This window comes from Astatotilapia calliptera, chromosome 6 (genome assembly GCF_900246225.1).
Source record: "Astatotilapia calliptera chromosome 6, fAstCal1.2, whole genome shotgun sequence".
NCBI classification, from domain to species: Eukaryota; Metazoa; Chordata; class Actinopteri; order Cichliformes; family Cichlidae; genus Astatotilapia; species Astatotilapia calliptera.
In genome coordinates this window covers 36,366,258-36,385,287 of record NC_039307.1, presented here as the reverse complement: position 1 = coordinate 36,385,287, position 19,030 = coordinate 36,366,258, and the positions used below count along the sequence as shown (strand labels likewise).

Sequence of the window (19,030 nt, the reverse complement as noted above, 5' to 3'; positions counted from 1 at the left end):
GCTTTCGCTAAGTTGAAGCACATTTTTACATCCGCACCCATTCTAATCCATCCTGATACTTCTAAGCAGTTTATCGTGGGGAGTGACGGACTGAGGAGGTAATTGACAGAAGTGATGTACAAGGTAAGCGACTCATGCTGTAACTGACGTCAGACCCAGAAGATTTTGGCGGAAAATTAAAGCGAATGATAGTTTAGAATTGAACAAAGTTTCTTTAAGCTTCAGTATTACCAAATATACTAATAAATTGTCATATAACTAACAACATCTGTCCTAACCCTAACACCCTGGAGGACAACGGGGAGAATTTAGACGCTCTCCAAGATTACATCGACCGCTGTTTCCAAGATTTAGTCATGAAGAAGGCTCAGAGTGCATCTTCCCCGGCCAAAATTGAGACACGTCCTATTGTGGCCAAATTCGGCCACTTCAAACAAAAGGAACAGGTGAAAAGCCGCGGCAGGGAATTAAAAGGAACGGACTTCAGCGTGAATAGGGTTGCCAACTCCCTGAAAAATAAATAAGGGACACCTCGTGGCCAGGGCCGGGCAACCCAGTTGCCTTCACCCTTCCCAGTGTGGTAGCTCTTTTTTTTGTGTGTGAAATTATTTTTTAACCATTTGACTTGAATTTGATTTAAGCAGATGCATATTCTTTGTGATATGACCATATGGGAAACAAATGATCATTTAGCCATTTATTTTTAGCTCAAAATGACAACATTAACACAGTAAAACAGGTCTCTTTCTTAAACAGAAGCCTGTCATGCTTAGCTTTTGAGGATATAAGTAAATCTTTCTTTAAAAGAACTCTGTCCTGCTTAACTTAAAATTATATAAATTAATAGAAAACAATAGAACAAAATCATTCTTGTAACTGTGCACATTTAGTGCATTTAGTACAACTGGCTTCAGTTGAGGTATTATTTCAGCTTTTCTAAAGCTAATCAGGTTTGTAAACCCACTTGTTCCCATGATTACGCATCATAACTCATCATCATTATTCATCTATGTATTACTTTTATGTATTAGTGATCCATTTGTTGTAATCATCTATCCTTGCAGTTGTTTATTACACAAAATAAGTTATATTATCACACTTCTGGCCACATAGCGCTGATATTCACCGCACATGCCCATATTAACCTTAACCAGAGGGTTTAAACAACAAACCAGTGTTTACATACCATATCTGCTTCTGCCGTGGCCTGGTGGACAAGAAATTGGTTAAGGGTTCCCCGAGCTTTCACGCCCCTCATGTTCTTCATGTGCCCACCACTAGAAGCATGCCTATGGAAAAAGTGCGCCGGCACACAGTGCAGTGCGCTTTAAAGGTGTTATGGTGTATTTTCCCAGCCAGGTGTTTCCCTTTTCCCATTCCTCCCTGTACTTTTGCAGCCTATTTTTCTTTCTCTGAGCGAACAAATATTGCTGCTCTAATGCTGGGCTTACACTGTGCGATTTTTGGCCCATTTTGAGCCGATTTTTGAGTCGTGCGACCGATTTGGTGATCGGCCAGATTTTGGCCTTCATCGTGCATCGTGTAGTATACGTGGGGTAACGAGAAGTGATTAACACCTCGAGCAGCTCCCGATCATCAATCGCTCGTGAGCCGCTCACACTGCTCACGCGCAAACACGTAAACGTCGGTGAAAAAGACGGCGCAGCACGGCAGTGCAGCGTGTGATCTGGACACAAGTGATGGAGGCACAACTTGTAGAACTTTGGAAAGCTCATCCGAGCCCTTTCGATGTGGCATCACAAAATTATCACGACCACAACAACCGTGAAAATAGTTGGATCTACACTGCTGCTCAATCACAGCTGCCTGATCAATGTTTTTCATTAGGAATTTAGCAAAGTTGATGGTGGTGGTGTGTCTGTGTGAGTGAAAGACAGAGAGAGAGAGAGCGACAGAATTTCTGTTATAACCTTCATGTTATGGAGGCACAGTGTGAGCACTCAGGTCGCATCAGAGCATCGGGCCGTATAGTGTGAGACCTGCATCGTGACCTACCAACTTCTAACCCCTGCGAGTCAATCGTGCAGTTTGAGCAGGAGCTGAATAACGTGACTGAAAATCGCACAGTGTCTGCCCAGCTTTAGGTGTACTGTCGTCCGAGACTTGCACCGCAGTGTCGCCGTTTGTTTCCCTGTTGGCCATGCTTCTTGTTGTGGTCATCTGTTGTCTTCCGGTATTTTCTCCGTAAGCGACCTTTCATCGACCAATGAGATGAGCGGTAATCTGAATTGTCATACTCGAATTGTCATAAGTGTGCTGTCAGCTCATTGGTCACAAAGCAGGAGAGGGGCTGGGAATTATGCTTTCCAACAAAGCGTTAATTCCATTAACATTTATAGACTACTTTTGATTCTCACTGTATTACGGGACAAAGTGCGTCCCTTATTAGCTCAATACGGGACGTGTGCTTTTGTTTCTAAATACGGGACGATTCCGTATTTTAAGGGACGGTTGGCAACCCTACTTTAGGTGTACTGTCGTCCGAGACTTGCACCGCAGAGTCGGCGTTTGTTTCCCTGTTGGCCCTGCTTCTTGTTGTGGTCACCTGTTGTCTTCCGGTATTTTCTCCGAAAGCGACCTTTCCTCGACCAATGAGATGAGCGATAATCTGAATTGTCATACTCGAATTGTCATAAGTGTGCTGTCAGCTCATTGGTCACAAAGCAGGAGAGGGGCTGGGAATTATGTTTTCAAACAAGGCGTTAATTCCATAAACATTTATAGACTACTTTTGGTTCTCACTGTATTACGGGACAAAGTGCGTCCCTTATTAGCTCAATACGGGACGTGTACTTTTGTTTCGAAATACGGGACGATTCCGTATTTTAAGGGATGGTTGGCAACCCTAAGCGTGAACGACCAAAGAGATCCTGGAACGAGATAATTGATAAAAAAAAAAAATTCTTAGTACAAAGACTACGCCTACAAAATTATGAACATGGTAATAAATCCGGTCAATTTTTAGCAAACCAGCTAAAAATAAAGAAAGAAAAAACAACTATATGTGCTGTTCAAGATTCATCTGGGAACACAATATATGAACCGATACAAATAAACATTTTCAGGGATTTCTATAAAAGATTGTATTCACCACAAATAAACCCATCTAAAAAGGAAATTGATCAGTTTTTGGACAACATAACTCTTCCAAAATTATTGGACACTCAAGCAATGGCACTGGATTCACCACTGACATCAGGTGAACTCCAGGAAGCCCTGATAAGTATGCCCAATAATAAGGCTCCAGGTCCAGACGGCTTTCCTGCAGAATTCTACAAAGAATTCTGGACATTTTCTAGCACCAGTTTTTTACAGAACGTTGTTGGAAATCAAAGAAAAGGGCAGACTTCCATCAAATATGAATTCTGCAAACATTAATCTCCTGCTAAAACCAGGCAAAGACCCTGTATATCCCTCAAGCTATCGTCCAATATCCCTTATAAATGTAGACCTTAAAATAATCTGCAAAGCTCTCTCAAAGAGACTGGAGAAAATAACCCCCCTCTTAATTCATCCTGACCAAACTGGTTTCATAAAAGGTAGGCACTCATCAACAAATACACGTAGATTACTTAATTTGATAGACTACTCATACAGTAAAAACCTAGAAACTACAATATTCTCTTTAGACGCAGAAAAAGCATTTGACAGAGTTAACTGGAAATTTCTATTCGCAACTTTACACAAATTTGGTTTTGGATCCTCTTTCATAAACTGGTTAAAAATATTATATAATTCCCCAACAGCTTGTGTTAGAACAAATGACCAGACATCCTCCAGCTTCTGTCTCCTGAGGGGCACCAGGCAGGGATGCCCACTCTCCCCTTCACTGTTTGCAATTTTTATTGAACCACTAGCAGCAGCAATTAGACAGAATTCAGTAATTAAGGGCATAAAATGCAAGAACGTGGAACATAAAATCAGCCTTTATGCGGATGATGTGTTACTTTTTCTCCAAAACTCACAAACCAATATCTCTGGGGTGATTGAATTGATAAACTCTTTTGCAAGAATATCAGATTACTCAATTAACTGGTCAAAATCTACAGTCCTTCTGATTAATTGCTCCTTCCATAACTCCTTTTCTACACCACTGCAATCGGGAAATATAAAGTATTTGGGTATTAATGTTTCTCCCAAGCTTGCAGATCTAACTAAATTAAACCATATCCCACTTTTAAAGACAGTAGAAGGTGATCTGGCTAGGTGGAAATGTTTACCCATATCACTCATGGGAAGGGTTGCCGCTATAAAAATGATGGTCTTACCAAAAATAAATTATTTATTCTCAATGATCCCAACTAAACCGCCACAAGATTGGTTCAGATCTCTAGATTCATGTATGTCCAAATTCCTTTGGAAAAATAAACCCCCACGTATAAGCTTAAAAACACTACAAAAGACCAAGGATAAAGGAGGATTAGAACTACCTAACTTTCAGCACTACTTCTTAGCCAACAGGCTTCAGTTTATCTCAGGATGGCTAAAACACACCCTCTTAGATGAACCTTGGCTAGATGTAGAACAAGCACTTTGCAATAATCTAGAGCTTATCAGCTCAAACATCCAACGACATGAATGCTTCAAAAGCGTCAACATCAGCTCTTCTCTGACAGCATGGTGGGAATTTCTAAAATTGACGGAGTCTTTTTAATCCCATGCAAACGTACATCTATCTGGAACAACCCTGACATATTATAAAACAATAATATGATAAACCTTTCAGATTGGAGTGGTAAAGGAATCAAATATTTAGAACATATACTAGAAGGAACAGAATTTATTCCATTTGACAGACTGGTTACACAATATGGGATCAACAAGAAAAGATTTTTAGAATATCAACAAATTAAATCCATAGTAAAAAAGAAATTTAAACCGGGTCAAGTTGAACTACAAACACCACCAAGTGTGGTTCAATTTCTTACTCTTAAAATCCCCAAATTACTATCCAAAATATACAGAATGCTTTCTAAAACAGATGAATCAATATCACTTCCTATTGCAAAATGGGAAGCGGATTTATCAGTTAACTTAGACCTAAACTTCTGGTCTCAGATTTGCTTAAAAACCTTTCATCTAATTAGAAATCCCAGTCTTCAATTAATTCAATACAAAATATTACATAGAGTGCACTATACAGGTCATCGGATGTTCAAGATGGGCTTTACGTCTACCAACAACTGCTCACACTGCCAAACCAATTCAACGGACAATTATATACACGCTCTTTGGTTCTGTCCACCAGTTCAGAGGTTTTGGCGCGAGATATGTGAAGACTTATCAAAGTGTCTGAAGTGTAACATTCCAACTTCCCCTTTAGTGTGTTTGTTGGGCAGCTTAGATAATGTCACTACAGATAAGAATATAGCCCATATGGTTTTCACTGCCCTATGCATAGCCAAGAAAACAGTCCTCATGAACTGGAAAAATAAAAATAACCTTAATTCTAACCAATATAGAAATTATCTATTAGATTACATTAGTCTTGATACAGCCTCTGCCACCACATCAGATCAATTGCTCTGGGCTCCTTTGATCAGCTCCATCACCTAGCGGGGATGGGGGCTCATAGTTTGGTCCCACCTTCGCTGTTGTGATTGGTGTGGGGGTAGGGACAGGCTTAGGGCGTCGGGGGGTTCCCCAGGAGCATCTACCTTGGAGGGCTCAACCTGGGGTAGCGGTCATGGCCTATTATTGGCTCTGTTGGCTCTTAGGTGACGGTTTCCTCGTGGCTGCGTGCAGTGGGGCTAGGGGAGGGTCTGTGCTGACGGACGTGGGTTACTGACCTGGTAGCCTGGCTGCCCCGGGGTGGGTCCGGGACGGGCGTGGGGTTGTGGGGGTACTCCGTCTCCGGGCTGGGGCCCTGGTTGGTGTGTTGCCGGGGTTGTGGGCGGGTGGGTGTATGGGGCCAGGGTGCCGCTCCATGTCCTCCTGGGTTTTAAATGCACCTTAGAACACACATGCATCAACAATACATATGAGCGGGCAGACGGAGGTCTGGAATCTTCTCACACCCCCGTTCTCTGCGGCCTGATGGAGCGGGGGTGCTAGGAGGAGGATTTGGCCGTTCGACTGGCGTCTGGAATGTGGGGCCTCCCTGCTGCTGCGGAGTCGGGGCGGTCTGCATCTCTCCACCCCAGGGAAAAGGGTAACACCACCTGGGTCTGGGTGCAGTTTCCCCCTCCAGCGGCAAGGGTACCTAGACCTGGGGCTTAGAGTACGCTTGGGGAGTGTGATTGTGTGTACAGTGTCTCTTTATGTCTGTCTCCACGTTGGGTGAGTGCCTGACATATGTGCCTGTATGTCTGTGTCCATATGTCAGGTCGGGTATCAGACGCCACCTCTCTAGGGACATCTCAGGCCCTCCAAGGTATGGAGGCCTATCTCCCACCACCACTTCCCCTGCCAGTGGCAGACGCCCACAGACATCGGTGCGTTGGTGGGTCTTTGTGTCCGGGGATGGGCGTCACACCGGCTCACTCCTTGGTGGCTGCTTATCGGGGCCTGGAGCCTGGGGCTCGCTCGGGCCACTTCGGGGGTGGGGTGCCCTCGGCCTCGGTCACTCTGGCGCAGCTGGCTGCCGGCGCTCCCTGGGCACGTCACTGCTTATGCTCCGCGGCTGCTGAGTGACCCCTCATCTGGGACTCTCCTCAGCTCTTTCTGGGATAGTGGCGCGGCTGCCCCTCTCTTGGTCTTCCTTGGTCTCTTGTGTTCTGAGAGCCTCCGGATGTCTGGAGTTTTGATCTCCTCTATACCTGCTTCATGCCCTGGTGGACGGGGCTGTGGCTCCCCACACCCTCTAACAGATATGTAGGAACATGTAGGAACCTTTTAAAAACAAGCGCATTCATGCTCACAGGTGTACAGACGGGTGCTCATACACAAAAAACTATACCCTTATTGGCTACGACCTTAAAGCGCACTGTGCGCTGTCGATCTTACACAATAATGTTTAACATTTAGTATTTACTGTTATATTGCCATAGATCATCATGATGTTGTTTATTCTATTGCTCTAGTTTCCTTCTGCTTGTTTTCTTTTTTCTTTCTCAACAGGTGATCCAGGAAAAGAAAAAGAGAAAAAAAAAGACAAAGGTGATGAAGCAGTCTTTTCTCACTATCTCTTTTCTCCTTTTTCTTTCCCTCTCCTTCTGTTAACTTTCTTCTCAACTGTTCTTCTTGTTTTTCTTTCCCGTCATCGGGTCCAGTCTGGCCTGATTACAATAACTAATAAAAATATAAAAATAACTAATAAAGATCAAATAAACTATGACAATCAAGATGACCAGTATAGCAAAAGGCCCACTTGGGAAAGTAAATCTGTTGGGCATTTTTCTTGGCCTTCAGACAATAATTCTGATTGCTACAGTGCCAGACAGGACACACACACACACAAAAAAAAAGCAGTTTATCGTGGATGTTGATGCGTCCGACACCGAAGTTGGGGCAGTTCTCTCCCAGCGGTCCGGGCCACAAGGTAAGCTCCAGCCATGCGCCTACTCCTCATGCCGACTCACCCCCACGGAGAGAAACTATGACATTGGCGACAGGGAGCTCCTGGCTATAAAACTTGCCTTAGAAGAATGGCGCCACTGGCTGGAGGGGGCGGAACAGCCTTTCCTCATATGGACAGACCATAAAAATTTAACTTACCTCAGAACGGCCAAAAGATTAAACTCATGGCAAGCCCACTGGTCTCCATTCTTCACTCACTTTGACTTCACTCTCTCCTATCGCCCAGGGTCACAGAATGTCAAGCCTGACGCGCTCTTCTGTCAGTGTTCCTTGGACACTGAAGCATCCTCTCCCGCCACTGTCCTGCCCCCTGCCTGCGTTTTAGGCGCTCTCATCTGGGACATTGAGGAGACTATCTGCCAGGCCCTCGCAGGGGACCCCAACCCAGGTACCGGGCCACCTGGGCGGCGCTTCGTCCCCGCTACCGCCCATGGGGCGGTCATTCATTGGATTCACACTGCACGATTTTCGTGCCACCCTGGCGTGAGTAGAACAATACAACTCCTTAGACGACATTTCTGATGGAAATTTCTAATAAAGGACATAAAGGAATATGTGTCAGCCTGTGCCGTTTGCGCTCACAACAAGCCATCCACTAAGCACCCCCTAGGTCAGCTCCACTCGCTCACAACACCTCACCGGCCTTGGTCTCACATCTCCCTTGATTTTGTTACTGGTCTCCCCAGCTCCTCTGGAAAGAGTGTCATTCTCACCGTCGTTGATAGATTCTCTAAAGCTGCTCACTTCATCCCACATCTAGCTCAGTTGTGTGCCGTTGAACCACTATGTGAAACTAAGTTAAATGAATGTGACATACAAAAAATTAACATACAAAGGGCCTGAAACCATGCTGACTTGAATTCAAGTTTTCTTTTAAATGACAAAATTTTGTTTTGGGGACAAATATATCTTTCAGCTTATAAAGAGGACAGGTTTCAGGACATGATTCAGTTGAACTCCAAGGAAAGATCTATCGGAAATTTTGGATTAAGTTGCGAGACTACAATCATCATATTTTGTCATCTAAGGATTCCCATTTGAAACAATAAATTTCATAAACACTCTAGGTGCGTGGAAGTGCTGAAGCAGGCTCTTCCTATTGTCCAGCTGATACTAAAAGTCCTTACCCTGAAAAACTCCTTGGTGGATCCAGAGTCCAGTGTTCCATATGCTATCTCCGTCTGCTTAGCCAAATCTTCAGCACTCTCAATGGGAGACACCATCCTCTCCACCGTGAGGAAGGCAGCCAGGTTAGCAGTGTATGATGAGATAATGATCAGAGTGAAAAACCACCACACCCCACCAACTATACGTCCTGAAAGAGACCTGCCCACATAAACACATGAATCAAATTAAACTGTTCTAGGACTCATGGCAAATTCATTCAATTACATCTTGAGGCACTTGTTGTTATGATTTGACACATTGTAGATTCTTACTGAAGGCATCAAAACTGTAAATGAACACACATGGAATTGTGTAATAAAAAGTGTGAAATAACTCAAACCATGTTTCATATTTAAGATTCTTCGTAACAGCCTTTGCTTTGATTACTGCTTTACACACTGTTGGCATTCTCTTGATGAGTTTCATGAGGTCGTCACTTGAAATGGTTTTCCAAGCATCTTGAAGGAGTTTCCAGAGATGCTGAGCACTTGTTGGCCTGTTTACCTTTACTCGGCGGTCCATTCCATCCGAAACCATTTCCTTTGGGTTTTAGGTCTCCTTCTTGGTTCTAAAAGTTCTAAAAGTAATGATGGACTGATAATTCTCTTAGCTGTCATTTCTACTTAGCTGATTGGTTCTTGCCATAATATGAATTTGAATAGCTGTCAAATAGAGCTGTCAGCTGTGTACCAACCTGACATCTGCTCAACACAACTGATGGTCCCAACTCCATTAAGAAGGCAAGGAATTCCACCACTGAACCCTGACAAGCACACCTGTGAGGTGAAACCATTTCAGGTGGCTACATCATGAAGCTCATTGAGAAAAGGCCAAAAGTTTTCAGCACTGTGAACAAAGCAAAGTGTGGCTACTTTCAGGAATCCAAAATACTGCTACATAATTCCATATATTTTGCTCCATATATTTGATGGAGCAAAATATATGGAGCAGAGAAACAACATTAAATGAGAAGGTGTGTCCAAACTTTTGACTGGTCATTGTGGATAAAGAAAATATTTTCAGCTGACAGACTACAGTGACTTGCCCAACACAGCTAGCTACAGCAGCAATGCCATAGTGGCAACAGCCTCACCCAAACTGGACAGTTTAACAATGACCACATACATCTCTTCATGGCCATAGTTAACATTACAAACATGATGCTATACCAAGTCAGTGTAAAAATATTAGGGTTGAAGTAGAACAGAACAATTGTAGCATGAACAGAGTTTCTAATGCACTTTTATCTCATTCAGTCTATGATAAGAACTGTGCCTGTTTTACAGCCCTTAATTAGTATTAATATTCAGTTCCTGATTAACGAGGCAGTGAATGTATATTAATATAATATACTGATTACAACATCGGGAGCTAATACCGTATATGACTATGAAATGTCAAGGGCATACCAACCTTGGTGAGATGTCACAACCCTGCCGCATGAAAGCACCCAAAGAAAACCAAAGAGAATTAAAGATCCCAAACTCATTGGTGGATTCAGTGGTTAATGGCAAGGCTCCATCTTCTGGCTCCTCAAGCGTCCATTCATAAGGGCTGAACCTGGATACCTACAGCAGCAAAGCATTAGAATGTCAACAGAAATACACAAATTACATAGATTGTTATAACAGGGTTTTCTAAAAGTTTGCAAAAAACAAGGCATTTCATTTTTTCCACTGTTTCAAAGAGCCCAGCCACAAAGTAGGTGCCTAGGCTGTGAAGAGGAGCTTCTGTCTAACTATACTGCCATAAAAAGACACAATTGCTCTTTAAGAAATGACACATTTTTAACTAAACTGCTCCTCTGTAGTGTACCTCCTCGTTGTTAAATCAGATTACATGTAATCAATTGATCATAAATATAAAATCTTTCTGAATCGAAGCAAGTTTCTAGTTTTCTATTAAATTAACCCTAAAGTTGAGGCAAGGAAGGTTGGGCTTCAAACTTGAACTACACTTTTTGAGACATAATACATTAGTCTCAATAAGTGTCAGTAGGTATTATGTCACTTATTTCAAACATAGTATTTATGCCTTCTTTTAACATAACCATATTAGGCACTGATACTTATGAAAACAGGATAGCACCTAAAAGAGGATTTCAACAAAGCATGCAAATTCATAATAGCAGGCTTACTTACCAGAAAGAGAACAACACTAACTCCTATGTAGGCAAAGACAATGCACATCCAGATTTCATAGGCCAGTGGGTCCAGAAAGGAGAAAACACCTGGTTTGGATTTTTGCGGCTTTTTAATCATGATGGAGATTCCCAAAGACATGAAGGGTTTGGAGAAATCTATCACCTCTTCACGGACAAGAGTGATTGTCAGGGGAGCAATAGCTATATCTGCTTTCTGTTGGAAAGTAGAGACACAGTGACAGGGACAATGTGATTGCTTCATGGACTTGGAAGAGCTGCTGCTACTACAGCGCTTTGGCAGTCGTTGTGATCACATAAGTGATTCTAGCCTACAAGCCACATTTAACTATACAATCATATAGTGTTTAATTCTACACACTGTAAGGACGTTCACCTAACTTTACATCCATATCTCTGGACTGAAGGAGAAAGTACCTGTAGAATACTGGAACATGCACAAAGAAGACTTTAGAGGCATGCACCAGGGGCCACATGCCTGAAACAATAGTTTCTATGATTTTTTTTCCTATGACTTAATGGTGATTTGTGTGATTAACAATTCAAGTACAGGTAAAATTTAAGATTATAATGGACCATAAGTTCCTAGAGCTCCAGATTTTTTCCTAGAGAACCAGCGAGAAGCACACATCATTCCAGGCATAGCAGATGGCCCAGTCAGTGATTGAGATCAAGGGTCATGCCGTTTGGGCTCCTACTGGTCACCTCGAGAGGATTCCAGAACCACAGCAATAACCACGAAGGGGTTGGCGGAAATCCAGAAGGACCAGACTAAGAAGGCCAGAAGCCCTGACTTGGCTGAGTCAGAGAAACACCCAGACCTCAAAAAGGGGGCAGAATAATCCCCCGGTCTGTGGAAAAAGACCTCATGGTGGTCCACCCATGAGGTTAAAGTAAGAAGAGGAGAAGAGCACAGAGAATTGCCCGTCCCAGAAGATTAGTTGTTTAAATGTAAAGAAGGTCAAAAGCCCTTTAGACAGAGTTTCTAGTTTGAGCACAAAGGTGGAAGCTGAAAAGTAATGGGAGGTCTGAGAGTATTAGCTTTACTAATAGTTTGTGTGATTTTTATGTTATGTTAATTGCCCGAACACAGTGGTCATCCCACATTTGGTCCAGCCGTTAAAGGGGGACAGACTGTCCAGAGAGGGAAAGCGCGACAACTAAGAGAACTGACAGATACTGGGTATAGAAATATCAACCTGGGGTTAGATTGGCTAATTCAAAATATAAAGGAACAAAAGGTGTCAGACTGTGTGGCGTGCGTAGCCACCCGCCCACACCTGTTCACCGAACCTGGCCCTGTCTATTCAAATGACACGCGGGGATTTGGTTGTGTGCTTATAATAACCAGAAGTGCAATTCCACCAATTGATAATAAAACTACTCCGGGACCTTTTACCCGAAGAAACGCTAACTATACCTGTTTTGATTTTACAGTGAGCAGCAAGGGAAGTCAGAAGTATGACGTAGGAGAGATCCCAGCGGACTGGTGTACGGTGGTGTATCCAGCCCAAGGGAATGCCTCCAGGGGTAAACATGACATAAATTGGCCCGTGGGCAAGAGCGGGTTTGTACTATTATGCTGGGTAAAAAGGGGGTAAGGGTCTCAGGAAACAGGGCAAGGCAGCTCACAGCCCAGTGTAGATGCAAGGTGCTGTTCTGGACGTACACTTACTTGTTTGACTTATTTGTGGGGTTTTTAACATATATGGATGCAATAGGGGTGCCTAGGGGAGTAGCAGCATCAGAAGTATGGTGACCTTCTTTCGAAGGTCAAAAGGGGGAATTGTTGAAAATATATCATGAAGCAGTATTTCAGCAAAGGCCATATTAACCCAGCCGCTAATAAAATGTGCTAGATCATAGGGTATTACCAGAAGTGCTTTGATTGTAATTGCATACGTGCTTGCACAGCGACAGTCAGAACAGGATGGACTCAGGATGTGTCATTTACTATTATAAGACTCATAACGAGAACAACAGGAAACAGGTGGGGGTGAAAGGCAGTTAAGATAGATTTCTAAGTACTTGTAGAAGATCACCAAAAAAGGAATCGTATCTAGTTGTCACTAATTGTAACTGATGCATGTTATGTTATCTGCTTATGCACGAAGGGGCGTGAACCCTGACATATAAAACTGTGTATCAAAGTGCTTCCTCTTTGAGAACTACACGGAAGGTGGTATTGTGTACATCTCCCTTGCATGCAAGCTAAATAAATAATTGTGGATTGACTAGACCTGCTCTGAGTATTGGTTGTTTGTTCTCAACCCAACATCAAAGAATTCAGGACAACTTCATGACCCAATAGCCTATTTTGAATGGAGGGGAGAGTAGGGAACTGTCTGTTGGTCTGGGTTCTTGTTACAAAAGATAAGAATATAGTGTGAACAGGAACAAAACAATAAATCTGGGCGATGAAGCTGGAATCCACCCCATCCTCTCCATTTTATCTATAAAATGGGGGATTGGATGGTATTAAATGGTTATTTGAGTCTCATCCAAGAATCTCATGTAATGAATTTGTTGAAAAATACGTTGTAACTCACTAAATTACTAAAGTTATTACACAGTGTTAGAGATGAAACCCCAACAATCAGCTAATCTTATATGAGGGAATTTTCTGAACTGGTGCTACATAAAGCTTAATTTTCCAGATTTTTCAGACTGCCTCCTCTAACTTAAATGATTGGAGTGTTTGGTCAGTTACTCAGATCTTTAATGAATGTTATTAATTACTATTAATACCAATTTAATCTAATTAAAAGTAAAGAAAATTTCAAGTTTAAAGTGTCATTCACACTGCAGGACGTGCAGCTGCAGTTGGTTGATGTCCACAAATTTCCAGGCATTTGGTTAAATGTGCTCATGCAATTCTAAGAGATAAAGCTCAGCAGAGATAAAATCTAGTACTTAACAATTTCTATTCCATGTCTTAAGTAATATTTATAAACTTTGCTTTGAACATGGTTTTCACACACCATTTTTGTTTTGCACTACCACCAATATTTAATTTGTCTCATGCTCAAGTTAAATAAAACATTCTGCTGTTTATTGTGCCTGTGTAAAGTCTTACCCCATATACCAGCTCTCCAACCATACCATTCCAGATTTTGGTTTCAGCATCTCTTGCTCCATATTTGCCATCTCCCACAATCCTCAGCTGGTAGCGTATCCCACAGTGCTTTGCAATCTCCGCAGCCAGGTCGACACAGTAACCTTGCATCAGTACAAACAGCCAAACAACAAAGTCGCTTATATGAGATACAAGAGTAGTGTGTAATTGAATATCACATATCTTAATATCAAATTTACTCTAAATTAACGGCACCTTATGTGTCTTGAAAAAGTTTTAAAAGTAAGGAAAAACATATGCTATTGTGGTATCATTGAGCTATCTTCATGGCACATACTTCAAACAACAAATTATTTTCATTAATACTTCAAGTAGAGGAATGAATAATGAAAGGTTTTATATGCAGAATGCTATACACACTGGTTGCCACTCACATGGTGCTACTTTAAATGGTGGCAGTAGCATTTGTATGTAATCTATAAATCCAATCCAACTTTATTTATATAGCATTTTAATATATATAAACAAAAAAAAGAAAACACCCAGCACGCCCCTGCGGGCGGTTTATCCTTCAAGCTCGGGTCCTCTACCAGAGGCCTGGGAGCTTGAGGGTCCTACGCAGTATCTTAGCTGTTCCCAGGACTGCGCTCTTCTGGACAGAGATCTCCGATGTTATTCCCGGGATCTGCTGGAGCCACTCGCCTAGCTTGGGAGTCACCGCACCTAGTGCTCCGATTACCACGGGGACCACCATTACCTTCACCCTCCACATCCTCTCGAGCTCTTCTCTGAGCCCTTGGTATTTCTCCAGCTTCTCGTGTTCCTTCTTCCTGATATTGCTGTCATTCGGAACCGCTACATCGATCACTACGGCCGTCTTCTTCTGTTTGTCTACCACCACTATGTCCGGTTGGTTAGCCACCACCATTTTGTCCGTCTGTATCTGGAAGTCCCACAGGATCTTAGCTCGGTCATTCTCCACCACCCTTGGGGGCATCTCCCATTTTGACCTCGGGACTTCCAGGTTATACTCGGCACAGATGTTCCTGTACACTATGCCGGCCACTTGGTTATGGCGTTCCATGTATGCCTTGCCTGCTAGCATCTTGCACCCTGCTGTTATGTGCTGGATTGTCTCTGGGGCATCTTTACACAGCCTGCACCTGGGGTCTTGCCTGGTGTGATAGACCCCAGCCTCTATGGATCTTGTACTCAGAGCTTGTTCTTGTGCTGCCATGATTAGTGCCTCTGTGCTGTCTTTCAGTCCAGCTTTGTCCAGCCACTGGTAGGATTTCTGGATATCAGCCACCTCCTCTATCTGCCGGTGGTACATACCGTGCAGGGGCCTGTCCTTCCATGATGGTTCCTCGTCTCCCTCCTCTTTCTTGGGTTTCTGCTGCCTGAGGTATTCACTGAGCACTCGGTCAGTTGGGGCCATCTTCCCAATGTATTCTTGGATGTTCGTTGTCTCATCCTGGACTGTGGTGCTGACACTCACCAGTCCCTGGCCCCCTTCCTTCCGCTTAGCATACAGCCTCAGGGTGCTGGACTTGGGGTGAAACCCTCCATGCATGGTAAGGAGCTTTCTTGTCTTTATGTCAGTGGCTTCTATCTCCTCCTTTGGCCAGCCTATTACCCCAGCAGGGTACCTGATCACGGGCAGGGCGTACGTGTTGATGGCCCGGATCTTGTTCTTACCATTCAGCTGACTCCTCAGGACTTGCCTGACCCTCTGCAGGTACTTGGTGGTTGCAGCCTTTCTAGCGGCCTCTTCATGGTTCCCATTTGCCTGCGGGATCCCCAGGTACTTGTAACTGTCCTCTATGTCTGCAATGTTGCCTTCTGGTAGTTCAATCCCCTCAGTTCTGACTACCTTCCCTCTCTTTGTTACCATCCGACTACACTTCTCCAGTCCGAACGACATTCCAATGTCATTGCTGTATAGCCTGGTAGTGTGGATCAGTGAATCGATGTCTCGTTCACTCTTGGCATACAGCTTGATGTCATCCATGTACAGGAGGTGGCTGACAACTGCTCCGTTCCGTAGTCGGTATCCGTAGCCAGTCTTGTTAATGATCTCACTGAGGGGGTTCAGGCCTATGCAGAACAGCAGTGGGGACAGAGCATCTCCTTGGTAGATCCCGCACTTGATGGCATTACAATAATCAAGGCGAGTGGGCACAAATGCATGTAAAACTCTCTCGAAGTCATAAAAAGAAATAAAAGGTTTGACTTTAGAAAGCTGCCTCAACTGAAAAAAGCTATTTCTCACCACTGTATTTATTTGTTTGTCCATTTTAAGAGCTGTGTCAATTGTTACTCCAAGGTTGGAAACAATTGGTTTCACACAGGAAGTGAGAGGACCCAAGTCAGATGGAGGCACACCAGGGCCACTCGGCCCAAATATAATGACCTCTGTCTTCTTTTCATTAAAATTAAAAAAATTCAGAGCCAGCCATGCTCTGATATCTTTAAGACATTCTAAAATAGGCCTGAGGGGGTTAGGGTCATTGTGTTTCAGGGGTAAATAAATTTGACAGTCGTCTGCATAAAAATGATATGGAATTTTATGTTTTTTAATAATATGGCCAAGGGGAAGTAAATACATGCTAAAAAGAAGGGGCCCAAGGATGGATCCTTGGGGTACACCACATGGGAGGGGGGCGGAAGATGAATAAAATTTACCAAGTGAGACAGAGAAACTTCTGTCAGACAGGTATGACTTGAACCACTCCAAGGCAGTGCCTCTAATTCCAACATGATGTTCTAGGTGAGAAATCAAATTGTTTTTGTAAACTGTTGCCACTCCTCAACCTCGGCCGTAGTCCTCGGTGAGTTAAAATAGGAACAGTCTGGCGGTAATAGTTCCGAGAAAGCGCTTAACTCACCGTCACTTAGCCAGGTTTCTGTCACACAGAGGAAATCCAGATTATGAGAGGTGAAGAAATCCTTCAAAATGAACGTTTTATTTTCTAACAACTTAGCGTTACCCAGAGCAATCCGGGTAGGGTCCATCATTGCGGTGACAGCCATCCAGGGAACCTGTTTCACTGGATTCTGCGGATTTACTCCACCGCAGCGAAGATGAGGTAAGAGAAGGCGGGGATGCTGGATCTCTTCAGCCAAGCCGACAACAGGTACCAGCTAGGTGGCAATAGGTTCCAGGAAGCAACGGGGGATGAAACGCCAGTGCAAAGGTCTGAATTCAGCCAGAGTGCATTGGGAAACTGTTCTGTTACTGCCAGATGAAAGAGCCAAATATGATTTCAGTTTCACGAGTAGCCCGCTGCGTTTTCCCCGACGTTTAAAGCGCTTCCTCTTATGAGATGTGGTAGGGGTGTAATCCAGGTGATGCGGTACTCCAGATAGTAGCGGAGGTGGAAAAAAGTCCTGTCCATCAGCGTTAGTCCCTCCCAAATTCTCTGTGGCAAGTCGAATATTTAACAGAGCTTCACGATCGTAGGTCAATAGAGAGTCAGCGTTGTTCAATAAAAGTGACAAAAACAATAAAAACACGCAGAGCAAAAGTGGATCCGACAGCCATGGACGGCAAGCCATGCACTCCGGCGCCATCTTGGATGTAGGACTTGGCTCTACTTTACTTTACGTCTTAATGCATGCGCCCTCATCCAGGCAAGGAAATCCCAAAGGTTGATTCTGTCCATGTGGACGTAGTGTTGTCATTTAGATAAATGCTTCATCACTCATCCAAGTGACACTTTCTCCCACTGAAAACACTATGTCCACATGGACAGAATCAACCTTTTGGGATTCTGTACTGAACGTCCAGTTTCAGTCAGTCTCAATACAGAATACTGATATGACAATTTTGGTCTAGATTTTTTGGTTTAAATAACAAATAAAACGTTTTACTGTACTGTAAATAACTTTTCAAACATTTTTTATGAGTATCATATAGACATATAGTACCTGATGTAACGTACCTTCATAACGGTCATTGTCTTGAAACAATTCAGCATTCTTCTTTAGCATCACATACGGTGCTTCCTATATACACAAACACATTGAAATGTTAACAATACAGTAGACTGGAGTATGAATGTGTGTGAGTATAGATAGAAAGCACTTAAAGGCATAAAATAGGTGCTTGTGTAAATGAGTGAATGAGTGCTCAGAGTAGTATCTTGCCCAAGGATGTTTGGCATGCAGCAGCCAGGAATCAACCAACAGTCTTCCAATTAGTAGATGAAAAGAACACTAAATAATACAGAATACTGAAATAAAATGCAAGATTATTAAAAATGCTAACTAGAATCCCCTAAACATCTCCAAAACTCAAAACCCTGGATCTAAACCCATGGCACTGTTTGTAACACAGTGGACCATCTCTTAAATTAGATCTCACTTTGTTGTTGTGAGATCATGCAAAATCTTGATGCTGTGTAAAAAATGTACAGACCAATCTCAAAGTAACATTTTACAGCAAAACTCTTAGAGAAGATTGTCTTCAGCTTCTTAAAAACAACATCCTTGAAAGAAATTCAGTCAGCATCACAATACTATGACTGTGTATTAGGTTACAAATTACATCTTAAAAACTGCTTGTATGGTGAATGTTCTAGTCTTGCACTACCTCACATAAGTTCAGCATTTCATACAACAGGACATCAAATTCTGGCTGCAGCACTGGGACGGTGTCTGGGACATCTCTGTGGTGGTTTAGACAAACTGTAAGTTTTTTGTTTCCATTGGTGACCGCAGGTCTGTGTAGTCTGGACTGAACTGTGGAGTCCCCCAGGGGACCTATCCTTTTTTCGATTATTTATGGTACCATTTGGTCACAATATACAGAGATACAACATTTCATTCGACTGTATCAAGAAGACTGAGATCCCTCAGCTCAGCTCCAACCAGAAATTAAGTAAATTAATTTAGTAACTCCAGCCTTTTTGGGTGTTATAATGTAACACAGAGCGACAGAGTTTTATGTATGCACTTTCAATGGGCAGTTATTCCTGCTGCAATCAAATCAGAAACCTGATCAAAACATAATCAAGAATTAACAAGCTGAATAATTTAATTTAAGGTGAATAAGAACATAATCATTACAATGAAATAATTCTAAT

General features: G+C 42.9%; 1 protein-coding gene across 4 annotated transcripts in view; it reads right to left on the bottom strand.

Moving 5' to 3' along the window:
* The window catches only part of LOC113024706 (glutamate receptor 2-like), a 122,872-nt gene that overhangs the window by 66,310 nt on the left and 37,532 nt on the right, over window positions 1-19,030 (bottom strand). For all 4 annotated transcript variants that reach the window (XM_026171988.1, XM_026171986.1, XM_026171985.1 and 1 more), the window contains exons 11-15: window positions 17,888-17,951; window positions 13,944-14,086; window positions 10,848-11,063; window positions 10,120-10,274; window positions 8,667-8,865 (exon numbers count right to left, since the gene is read on the bottom strand). In XM_026171988.1, the coding sequence (XP_026027773.1) occupies window positions 8,667-8,865; window positions 10,120-10,274; window positions 10,848-11,063; window positions 13,944-14,086; window positions 17,888-17,951 (777 nt within the window). The remainder of the gene's footprint in view (window positions 1-8,666; window positions 8,866-10,119; window positions 10,275-10,847; window positions 11,064-13,943; window positions 14,087-17,887; window positions 17,952-19,030) is intronic.